Source organism: Lichenostomus cassidix, chromosome 13 (genome assembly GCF_008360975.1).
Source record: "Lichenostomus cassidix isolate B80296 chromosome 13, HeHo_3.0, whole genome shotgun sequence".
NCBI lineage: Eukaryota > Metazoa > Chordata > Aves > Passeriformes > Meliphagidae > Lichenostomus > Lichenostomus cassidix.
This window is the reverse complement of record NC_139494.1, coordinates 397,791-410,301: the sequence shown is the minus strand read 5'-3', so window position 1 is coordinate 410,301 and position 12,511 is coordinate 397,791. Positions and strand designations below refer to the sequence as shown.

The 12,511-nt window shown below is 40.9% G+C and overlaps 1 protein-coding gene across 8 annotated transcripts in view; it reads right to left on the bottom strand.

Moving 5' to 3' along the window:
- Positions 1-12,511, bottom strand: part of KCNIP1 (potassium voltage-gated channel interacting protein 1) — a 400,236-nt gene that overhangs the window by 7,883 nt on the left and 379,842 nt on the right. For all 8 annotated transcript variants that reach the window (XM_085073218.1, XM_085073217.1, XM_085073219.1 and 5 more), the window contains 3 exons: positions 5,688-5,757; positions 2,860-2,930; positions 1,032-1,139 (listed from right to left, as the gene is read on the bottom strand). In XM_085073218.1, coding sequence (XP_084929344.1) covers positions 1,032-1,139; positions 2,860-2,930; positions 5,688-5,757 — 249 coding nt within the window. The remainder of the gene's footprint in view (positions 1-1,031; positions 1,140-2,859; positions 2,931-5,687; positions 5,758-12,511) is intronic.

The window sequence follows — 12,511 nt, the reverse complement described above, 5'->3', positions numbered from 1 at the left end:
ACAGTTAAAAGGGTAAAAGGGTTTTATTTCAGTATTTTAATAGGATTGTAGGTGCACAGCTCTTTAAAGGTGGAATACGTTGAGATGCACACATGGTATAATGTGTATACAATTTTTATGGACTTTGCAAATTAGCATATCTGTCTAGAATCCTCCAATAAGAAACTTAATAAGTGAAGTAATGTCCTCTTATTTTAAAAAAATTCTCTCCGAATGAAGCTAGTTTACAAAATACGTTTTAGGGAGAAGGTTTCAACCAAGGTTGAAACCTCTAGTTTTTTGATAGCATAGGGCTTTCTGCCTTGCAGAACTCCAAAACTAAGTTAGAATATTATACTACACAAACTACAAGCATGTAGGTTAAGGGTATAGAGTATACAGAGGATATGTGAAAGGTATAAAAAAAAATAAAAGGGTATATAAAAAGAAAAGGAAAAAATCATCAGGCATCACCCACACCTTGTACAAATTGTCCCTCAGCTCCATGACCAGTGGCAGTAACTGCAAACCCTCCAGGGATGCACAATGGGTTCGACTGGACCAACATGTATTTGACACATATTCAAGGTTACCATGCTCAAAATCAAGGCTTCCCACAATGGGAACAAGCAATACCAGATAAGAAGATAAAAGCAGATGACAATGCAGGATTTGGAAGTGGTGCTGGAGGCTTGTAGTGCTTCAGATGACCCCCAGTGTCTGCCAGTGCAGAAAGAAAGCCCTTGAGCCTCAGTCACCACATAGCTACTGCCACTGTCACCCTCCCCTTCGCAGAGGTTATGTGGCTCAGAGCTGTAACTAGGATTTTGCTCCTGGCCAAAACAATTCATTAAAGGTACCACAATATAGGAAAACATGTCTAGAAAATAATGCAATAAGATCACTGTGCACTTTGCTTAGACATAGACAAATGCCTGAGTCCATTCTGATTTGCACTTAATCAGCTGCATGTAAAATTAATTGTGTTCTGCAACAAAAACCAACCATCTCTCTCTTTCAAAATCAACCACATTTGTCAGGAGCAGCCTTACCTCCTTGTTTATATAGCCATCCTTATTTATGTCATACAGATTAAATGTCCATCTCAGCTTTTCATGAACAGTTCCCCGCAGCAGAATGGACAATGCCATCACAAAATCCTGGTTTGAGGCAGAGAGAGAAGTGTGAATTTTCATAGCATCCTTTCCTAAGTTACCCTCTTTATACAACACCAGTCAAAAGATTTATCTTTTTAGGATGGAGCATACGCTTATCAACCTCTTCTGGCTCCCTTTTCCAAAAATGTGTCCTCTCTGACTGAAATCACTGGTTGAAGCATTCACTAAGATGTCTGTATTTTAAGAGCACTGCCAGATGCTCCAGTGGCCTTTCTCCTCCCTGCTGCAAGGAGCCCTCATTCAGATTGCCACTGCCTGGTTAAATGCAGCTGGACTGTGCTGCACAAGTAGAAGCTGATGCTTTCTTACCTCCAGACTGAGATGCTGGCAAAGAAAGGAGAAAATGCAGCATTTTCTCCATTTCCACCTAGAGAGATGGAGTTATCCTAAACTCCTCTGACATAGGGAGCCTTAGATTTTGTTCTCTGGCAAAATCTGTCAAACTTGACCAGATATGATTCCCACCACAAATTACTCAGTGTGGCACACATAATTTTAATTGGGCTTTTTGTTTGTTTACAGTAAAATTACTGCTTCTGATAACTTTGATTTATTAATTATACTGCATGGTGGCTCAAGCACAGAGAGTAACATAGCTCCAGGGGTTTGTTAGCACTGGCAGAGCTTCAGGCTAACAGAGCTACACAGTTCTTGATAACTCATTTAATATCATTAGCCACCTCCGTGAGCTCTGCATGGGGAGTGCATCCCTGCTTAGAAACTTCTACTCATTTTTGCCAAGGCCCAGAGAATTTGAATTTGTTGAATAATACCAAAAAGGGGCAAAATTCTCATGGTTGACAACCAGTAGAGACAGATCTGCCAGGAATGAAAGTTCATCACTTTCTAGGTTTGTTTTTGTTTTTCTGTTTGTTATTTTTAACGGCATTTTCCTGTTCTCAGTCTGTTTAGGTTTCTGGACACCTTCAATTACTAAGTAGCTGCCCTATGCAAATCTCCCACTGTAGCCCTCACTACAGAGACACACAAGTACATATGGAAACATTCCTATTTTACATTTAATGAATGAACACATTTCCCAGTCTTACCTGGAAACTACCAGAGGTTTTGCCCATTTGACAGCAAAGGCAAGATTTGTGATTTGTAGTTATATAGGAGTTTTATAATCTTCAAAACTATGAAATTCATCCTCCAGAAGCCTATGACTTAACATATCCCTTTGCTGCACTCCTACAACTATGGGCTGAGCATAAAGAGAGGTTGCTTGCAGCCATAGCCACAGGCCTTTTAGTGAAAGGGTGCATGTAGTTTCCAAGTAACTGAGATGATTGTTCAGCACATCAGATAAGCTTAAGGCCCCATATTCTAGGAACATACATATGTAACAATTCAATAATGCAAGGCATGATGACTGCAGAAGGTACAATGTGCAAGTTATCTGTGTCCCTGTGTCCCTGTGTCATTTCATATAGGACTCTTCTCAGCCACCCCACCCTGCTACATAAACCTCTGCACTTTCTCCCTCTGATTCTGACTAGTACAGTCTAGATCTTTCCTCACTGAAACATGCAATTGCATCTGCATAAACCAAAGTGAACTAGATTTTAAAACACTGACTGACTTTAGACTGAAACCTCTAACCTTTAATCCAACAAGTCCTACTACTTTGCAATGAAGAATGGACAGAAAAGCTTAGAAACACAAAGCTGAGAAAGTGGCATGGAAGATGCAAAGCAATTACCTCAAACTTCACAGAGCCATTCTGTGCAGTGTCGAAGGCATTGAAGAGGTAATGTGCATACATGCTGGCATCTGAAAGGCACAAAGGACAGGTACAGTAGCTCATTATACTGATGGTTCTAAAAAAACAGGCAGGAACTTATTTTCCTTCTGTATTTAACTCAACCCTGTAGCATTGCCAGATATTCTACGAGTGAATAAATGTTAACATGGACTTCCAAATTCCTGACAACCTCCCTTAAAACAGCCTTGAAATGCAAAAGCTTTTCTTACAGTAGAAATTATGTGGATTTTGGGACTGTACCTGAAAGAACGAGCAGAAAATCTCCAACCATCCCAGAGTGTCTCTGGTTCAAATGCTGGGAAACACAGTAAAAATAACAAAGAGTGACTGCAGCACGTATGTGCAACTTTTATCTACCTTTTTGGTTTGTGGGAGACACAGGAGAGACCACCAGAGAATGCCCTGCTTCAGTAGGGTGGTGCTCCAGTTACTTGAGTTTGACCATGGCTGCTGGAGAGCAATCTCACCTAGGGTCATATTTTCATCCTTTCAAATTTTAAACTGCTGGTTTTAGAAAACCTTTTCTATTGAGAACAGTCTCTACAACCCTATGAACAACAGCTGTTAACTAAGAATAACAGCAATGGTATGCAGAAAAAATATCCAGCAGGTGTACAACTTTAAGACCTTCAGTGGGCTGTTCTCTGCTCTCTGTTACTAAAGCTCAGCTTTACAGGATGGAAGTAACTGACATTAAAGTCCCTAATTATTTCATTGCTACTCTCTCTAGCAGCCTCTATTCTTTGTCTCTGGCACACAGCATCCATCAAGGCTGAGTCTCCATACTCAGTGTATGGTACTAGGTGGAGCCTGGTGCCCTGCTCTGCCCAGCTGCAATGACCCAGCATCTCCTTACTTTGATCTCTCACATTATTCAATTCCAAAAAAGTGTAACAGTGTGCAGAAAAATACAATACTTAAGTTACTCTCATTCATAAGGATAAAATACACTGGACTTCAGGGAAAAAACATGGTGTACCATATTTTTAAGAGAAGGATTCTGAAATAAAATAGCTCCAAAAGAAAACCACAAAATTATGTATGGCACAGCCCTACCAAAAGTTCCTATTAAGATAAACTAAACAATGAACTAAAAAATAAGCTAAGAGGTCTTATTTCAATTGGGTACAATATACATTAAGAAATACTTAGATAACTTGTATCTAACTTGTATCACTTGATGACAGATTAGCAAAAATTAAAACCTGCCAAGGATAGGAGCCCTAACAAAAATATCACGAGCCTGGGATAACGTGAGCAAGGTTTTTATAATTCAGAACCACATTACAGTGTCTAGGTTGTACAAGTTTATCTGTAAGGAGAACCATAAAAGTGTAAGAATCTCTGAGGATTTATGACACTAAGATTATACAAATAGTTTGGAAACCAAGTGAAAAAAATCCATGTAAAATACAAAATCCACCTGCTATTGACTTGATGTAATATTAAGCATGGTTGTATTTCCATCATTATTAACCAAGGGAGAAACACATTTTAAGGGAATGGAACACACAGAAAAAGGAAAGGCAAGTCTTTGACAACCTCTATAGAGTGCAAAAAAAGTTGTCTATCCATGAAAAAGTGGAGCTTCTGTGCCTACTGTTTTTTGCACTTGGGAAGGAAGGAGTCACCTGAGATGTGTCACTTAAAGTAGTTCATTGGGGTAACTGGAGTTCCTTGGACTTACTGGAACTCAGGTTGGAAACAAAAACCACATCCAGAAATACATAAAAATTAGAAATACTTAGTTTTTGCAATAAATAAATAAATAAATAAAATAATAAATGCTCTGGTTGCATTTTGTAACAAAACTGAAAGCAATCACACCAGGAGATCATCAAGTACATACTGACACTTAATGCAAACTTTTTATAGGTGTACATCTTTGAGGTCACGTGGGTTGTAAAACATAAGCAAAATGTGTTTTATCTTGACATTTAGTTGAAAAAACACTTGTTACTGACCTTCTTTAAATAAATGCACATGCACATGTACACTCTTGCAGAAAAGTCAGTCATCATTCCCCAAAGAGTGTATTCTGCAGCTACCACAGAGTGGGATATTTTGGAAAGCCTCAAATACTTTGAAAGCCACTTAAACCAATAACTCATTTCTTTCAATTTGAGAACAGCATCCCACAGAACATGTCCAGTTAGAAGAACATATAGATTCTTAACATTTTTAAAAGGCAAGAACATGTCTTATTTGAGAGATTTAACACAATACTTTGATATGCCCATAGATGACATGACTGTCACATGTCCTAGTCACATAAACACCAAAAATGATCATTTCAGGTAGCCAGGAGTTTACATATCAACTAAAAATTACTTTAAGAATTTTAAGGGGGTTTTGATTAATTTTCAGGCCAAAATGAAGTCTGGGACCCTTCTGTGCTAGACACTACATGCACAGGAGTCCAACAGCAGGCAAGCAAGGACACACTGAGGGGAAGCAATTTCACCTTCTGCCAACAGAGAGTCAGTACAGGACAAAGCATCCACCCCCAGGTTCTATTTTGGACCTAGGGAATAAAGAGCTGACACTGAGAGGCAATCTCTAATGGGATCTCTCTGTGTGAAATAACTGTTCAAAGGGCCTAAAATTTTAATACTTTGATGCTTGTATTTCTGTCTAAAACCCCTCAAAGCTTAAGCTTGATTCCCATTTCTTGCACAGATGATCTGCAGCAGTTTTGCAGCCAGCTGGCAGTAGGCAATGTTAAGCCTTCAAGTGCCCTGACATGCCCAAAGCATTCCACTTACCTCCATGAGGAAAAAACTGTGCATAGATCTGTTTGAATGTTTCTTCATTAACAACCCCACTAGGACATTCCTGTTGGAAAATAGAACAAAACAAAACAACCAAAAAACCAAACCAAACCAAACCAAAAAAATTAAATAAAAAAAAATTAAAACCCCAAACCAACAAAACAAAAAACAAAACAAAATAACAACAACAAAAAGAGAGAGAGAAAGAATCAAGAAAAACCCAGCTTTGTAAAATTCATTTGCAAAACTCTAAAAGCCCAAAGAGAGCAATCAAAAAAATCACCTTCTTGTTCTCACAGTGCTCTGCATGCACAGGCTGTGCTGCTGGAGAAATTAAAGCAATTCAGACTGCAATTTCATCTTAAGCATCTCACAAAGTTGGTTCACCGTAATTAACATTTCTAACCATGTTTTCAGCACTTTCATTGCTGTTTTATAGAATGACCTGGAAAGGCAGCTCATGCCTTCTGTCATATGAAGCTTTCATCTAATAATTACAAATAATGTTCATGCCAGTTAACACTTCCCTGTCTAATGCTTTCACAGATATGAATCCATTAATCCTCAGCAGCAGACTGTAGCCAGAAGTCTGACACCAGATCCACAGAGGTGAACAGTCCACAGTACACTAGTTAGTCCTTACAAACAAACCTTAATAATAGACATCCCCCCCACCAGCTCAGTGCTGCTGTAACACACATCACAGAGCCTTGGGCACTGTTATCTAACCATGTGATGTTTTCAGTTATATAAAATATTTCCCAGTTGATGGCACCATTCCTCAAATTTGCCTATCAACCAATTTTGAAAACTAAAGCAGAGCAAACCAATAAAATAACCACAGCACAGAGCCTTTTTCACAGAATTACAGATACAGAAAAGTCTGCTTCCTCCCACATTCAGAGCCACTGACCAACACAGAAACCACTGGGTTCTGTGCCTTGCTGCAGCACTGATCTTACTCAGCCATTTAATTCCCCAATCTCAGCTCAGGTGGCACATCAGGGAGGGAGGAGGGAGCAAGAGCACTGTCCCTCCTGGCAGGGCAATTTGGTGATGGATTATCTGAGCAGGCTAACTCTCTCTCACAAAACTCACAAAACTGGCACGTATAGCTTGGTTTGATGCTTATGGTTGACCTGAAGGGCAGATTTGGGATCAAGAAAGTTCCTCTGTTCCTGGCACTATACTCACTCCATGCACTCTTTGACACTGTCTCTCATGACACTCTCTGTGTCACACTGTGACTTCTGCCTCACTTTAACACCAGTGCTTCAGCAGGGAACTTCACAGAATATAACCCTTTGCACAAGGAATCACCAGCTTTCCATTCTTCCAACCTGACTCCTACTACCTTGCCTGATAGTCCTGAACTTCTGTTTAGAGAGAGTGAGCAAACAGTTGATTTGTGTAACCCTTGTAATTTTGTATATCTTCTATTTGTTATCTCTCTTCTAGGATAAGACATCCCCCCTGGGAAGCACAGAAGTTACTGAGCATCCTCTGACCATCCCTTCTCTGCACATCTCTGTTTCCATCACACCCTTTCACAGTCCATTTGCAGCCAGGACTGCAAGCCATGTGCAAGATGCCAGTACACTGCTCATCCATCCTGAAGTGTAATGGTATCCTCTCCTTGTTGCACTGATCTTTTCCTAAGAAATTCTAGTTAGAATTATCGGAGAAATGGGATGGAAACTGATGTGTAGATCTTTACATTAATGTTAAGGCTAATCCAATCTATTGGCCAACCCTGGCTAATTGTCTGACAATATACAATATTTTCCCCTTGGACTTACCTTCTGAAACATTAGCAATTCATTTAAGAGTTCATTCTCCTGCACTAACACATCTAAGAGGGCCATGCTCTCTGCAGAGAGAGATGTTGTGGGAGCAGGAGCAAGCTTGGGGATGAACAGAGATGTGTTTGAAAGAGCACACATCCAAAAATGCTACTTCCACACCACACTACCTGGAATATGACTGCTGCCACCACTTAGGATACCTCTCATCTGCTTGTAATCCTGTGCTCAGCCCGGACTTCATCAAGGAGCAGGTTTGGGTGCTATGGGCCCAGGCTGGTTTGCCAGTTCTGTGGTAACTCCAGCCTGGAGCTTCCACGGGGACACTGCTACACCCCACTCAGCAAGGCAAAGGCTGATCCTGGCAGCACCACAGGTGTGGAATTCGAGATGAGTAACCTTCAGAAGTCTAAGAAAATCCCTTTGAATTAGCAATTCCCACTTTCTGTGAGTGGGAGGAAGATTCAAGTCTTCAGGATGGATGAATTCTTTAGATACCTCTTAAGAACAAAAAGGACTTTGACAAGAAATTCTTCCATCATAAAAAGACTATAAAAAGAAAAAAAGGCCTCTGATCTGCCAGCATCACCTGCTGCTGATATGCATTCACTAACCATGAAAAAGGACAGAACAAACGAGAAACCACTTTATCTTGTGCAAGTCACAAGGAGAGCAAGAAGGGGTACTTCAGGTGACAGTGAGGCAGTTCCTCAATCACATAGCTGTTGCTATTGAAATTAGGGTGGTTAGATCTGGGTTCCTTCCTCCAATGCAGAAAAATATCCTGATGTCTTTTACGTGCTCTTTAGATAGGAAACCACCAGTGATCTGGGAGATATTTGAACTAAAGAGAATTTGTTACTTAAAAAACAACAAACAATTTTCTTTTACTCTTTGTCTTCATGCCCTGAAAACTGCCCTTCCTTTGGTTATGTTTAAGTGTCCCAATTAAAATCCAAACCTGACACTGTGGTTTTGACTTCACCATGGCTATCCCTTCTCCAGCATCACTGCTCAAAGCTTGTTCCACATCAGGGGATAAAAACACCAACAGGACTACCTAAAGCCAGGGACTGCAAGACCAGACGTTGTCTTTTCATTTACTAACAAAATAAACAAAACTTTCTAATTCTTTCTTGCAAGATTCCTGGTTGGATGAATATTCTCAAACTGTTCCAAAGTTCCTCATAAAACATCCATTGCCTGGTTTCTTTACCATGAGAAAAGTGGTTACTTTCTCATCATCTGTGCTGCTTCCAGTAAAGTAGAAATCATCAAAGTCAGAATAATTAAATAGAAGCTAACAGCTACCATAACAGATTTTCCCCAATATTTCCTAAATGTTCATGTTTTCTGAAGCTTGTAAGCTAGTAGACATTAAATAAGTAATCTGATATTTATTTATGGTATCTTTTAACCATCAATCAGACCAAGTACCATATCTACAGCCATTCTTGGGTAGAAGGGACCTTGGTCAGTGAAGTGCTGTTGCTACAAGATCCCACAGGACCCTTGCAGAGTACTCACCAAATTGTCATTCATTTCAAAACCAAGCCTAGCACAACTTGCCCATCCTTTCCAGCACAGTGCTACTGACCAGATGCACCAAGATGTACTTCTTTCTCTCCTCTTGATAAAACAACTATGATGTTCACCAAGAACATAATTTTTATGTGCTGAAAGATGGTTTGTAGATGAGGGACTGATCATTCTTTCCTCTATGCTTGCCCCAGTTGCAGAGTCCCTGGGGTCTCTTCCCCCACTATGCCCAGAGATGGGTGTGTGGCTGCTGCTGCTGCTGCTGCTTGTGCTCTCTCACAGTGCCAAGGGCTATTCTGGCAGTTTTAGCCATCAGGCCTGCTTCATTTTCTGAATTTCCACATGATCCTTATTGCTTCTCATGCTCCATCTGGAAGCCAAATGAAAGTTTGCATCAGAGTTCTAGGAGTGGTGGGGAGAGGCAACACTGACATTGATCAGCCCATTTAGCTCTCTATAACTGGATTGCTTTCAGACACATATGCTAGTTCCAATTCATTTGCAATTAATTGATCACAATTTTTGTTTTATAAGAGCCAAATAATGCTCAAGAGGCCTCATTAGTGCTATAGTACTATTTAATTCTGCTGACTTGAAAGAAATCTCTCTTGTGAAACAGAACAGGTAAGCTTAGTGTCAGTTTAAATTCCACTGAAACTGATAAAGGTTCACTAATTCAAGAAAAGATTCTTGTCAGCAAGAAAAAGCACATTCGTTCACCATAGTATTCATAGGCTTTCCTTTGATGGCAGGGGTTTAGGTTAACAGTTCTCATTTCCTTAACCTATGAATTCTTTAAAAATGTCAAACAGTGAACTTTTTTTTTTTTTTGTATTGTTGTCAAGCACAGAACAAACCTCTCATTTTCTGCGGGCTAACTATCAAGCTCTGGCAGCATGACCTATGCATCTGAACTTATTTCTCATGCTTCTTTTAAATCACTAAACCGCAAAGGAGCTGAATCCACATAAAAACCAAACATATCAACCTACAAAACCAGAAGGAAAAAACCAGGAGTTGCATTTTCCTTCTGCTGCAATCAGAAGTAAACTTCACTGATTGTTTTCAGAGATGTGGAAAGCAGAGATGCAGAGATCACAGTGGAGCTGAGCATAACCTGCCTGTCAGACCCTTCTCAGTTCACCTGGCCAGAATGGGAGGATGAGTAATCAGGGGTCATGTTTCATTAAATTAGGGGTAAATTAGCTGACAACAGACAAATCCACAATCTAGATTTGCATCTCTAAGCACTCGCACATCCATGTATTTTGTTGCTCTGTGTTCTCCCACTTTGGAGACATTTTGGGGATTATTAAAGTATCAGAACTTTTTCTCCCTTGCTTGTACTGCTCACTTTAATCTCCATAATACTGCTTTGTTACAATTACATCTCATACTAGACTTCGTTACAGATTTGCTAAAATACTTACACTAAAGCAAGATAAAGATGTCTCCACCAGGCCCTCAGTTATTTGGGTTGTCTGTTTCCAAATTTAGTATTAAGAGATTATCACTTACAGCTAACCAGCATTTCCCCCAACTGCACAACCCCCTCAAAATGAGCAAAAAATCCCACAAAACCTCCAGTTCTTTTAAATTCGTGTACTCAATTCCAAAAATTGTAAACCATTAGAAACATGGGCGAAATGGAAGATCCTAAATTACCAAACTCAAATCTCTGTATTGTTGGTCATGTCATTGTTGCAGTGTACAAATAGGATTTCTGTATATGGTTTCTGTTCCAGAAATTTCTCCCTGGCAGGAGTGTGTACCATCCCATGCTGTAAGCTTATCGGTGTACTGTTTTCCCCTCCTTGTCTCCTCCCCTCTGGCTTTCCCTGGTTGGCTCTTCAGAGCTAAACACTCTCCTCTTCCCTCTCCTCTTAACCCTCTGTGAGAAGCTCACTCGGGTTCGCCATCTTGGATTTCCAGCCCCTTCATCCTCCCTTGCTCTCCATCCCTCTTCACTGTCCTCAGACCCTCACCTGTGGACCTTAGTAAATTCCCTGGAAATCTCAGATTGTGATCCTGCACTTCTTTTATCGCCGCGCCTCCACAGCAGCTCGCGTCCCCAGCAGCTCCACCGCTCGCCGCAGCCACGTGTGCCCCTGGTGTGTTTTGGCCCCAGGCGACCCTTCCTTACGCGGCGTGGGGTGATCACTCGTGAATTGTGAGACTGCGCCGCCACACTTCATTAGTCATCAATTTATCCATTTTAGTCATAAAAATATTTCTTGCTCTCCTCCCTGCAATTCCATAACTGCTCACCAACCTTTACTCCTCTGGGGGTAGAAATTTTCTTCTATGTCTATTCATGGCCATTTTGTTCCTGTGCCAATACTGCTGTTTAGCTCAAACAATTCTGGTGGTTTTGTAGACAGAGGGCATTGCATTTTCTTTTGTGAAGTTGTACCAAGGCAAGACCCACCAGAGGCTCTGCTGGGTGGGTCTTTTGCCCGTTACTTTGCTTCTGTAGAATCCCAACCAAAGAGATGGGACCAAACACTTCAAGTTAGTCTGGCTTCAGTCTGACAGCAGCTAACTCCGAGGTTAAAAAAGAGACTATTCACATAATGCAGAATCCTGGGAGCAGAGGCAACTGCTAAGATAAATGTGAAATATTGCTCCTGGAACCAAGAGATGCTGGAGGGTGGCACCCTTTCACACTGAAAAGCGAGTTGAAGGCAAAGACAGGGGACATTTGGCCAGGCAGCAATAATACAGGCCTGGTTAGCGTGCTTGGCTTCTCTGGAGATGAATTTATTGGAAGTCTCCATCAGTCTGGTGCAAAAACAGACCAGACCAGACAAGGAAAAGATGGAGAACATTTGGAGGGAGTGGGTTAACAGAATTCAGAGACAAAGAAAGAAAGGTTTAAAGGTACTGAAACTAGTACTCTGGTCAGACAGGACACTAGTCCAGAGGCCACCCCAGGCTGTTCTGAGCTGCCTTTGGTGGAACACCATTCCTGTTCCTGCACACCAAATCCTCTGCAGCGAGCACCTCAATCTCTCTGTGCTCAATACAAGTTCCTGCATATGGCTCTGTGATTATCCAGGTGTTGCCTTCTGATTAAACAGGACCTGTGCAATCACTGAGAACAAGCAGTAAGTACAAGCCAGAGAGGAAAATAACTGTATTCCCACAGGGATTTTGAATCTCCAGATGGCACTGTAGCATCATCCCAAAGAACAGACGGGTTGGTACAATAGCAAATATGGTGACAGCTGAGCCAGTTTGCCTCCTGTGCATAATTACTCATCCCATTGAAACAATGATTTGCAGGCTACTGGTGTTAAAGCTGCACTTTAATTTCAATTTAAACCATAGATACGAAACTTTGTGCATATTGCAGGCAGCTCAGCTGGAGAAAAACAGCCCACTTTGTCCTAATATCCATATATAAACCAAGACCTTGCCAGCACTGCCAATTAATACCAAGACCTTCAGTGATGTCCTAGGTTTAGGTCACAAGTT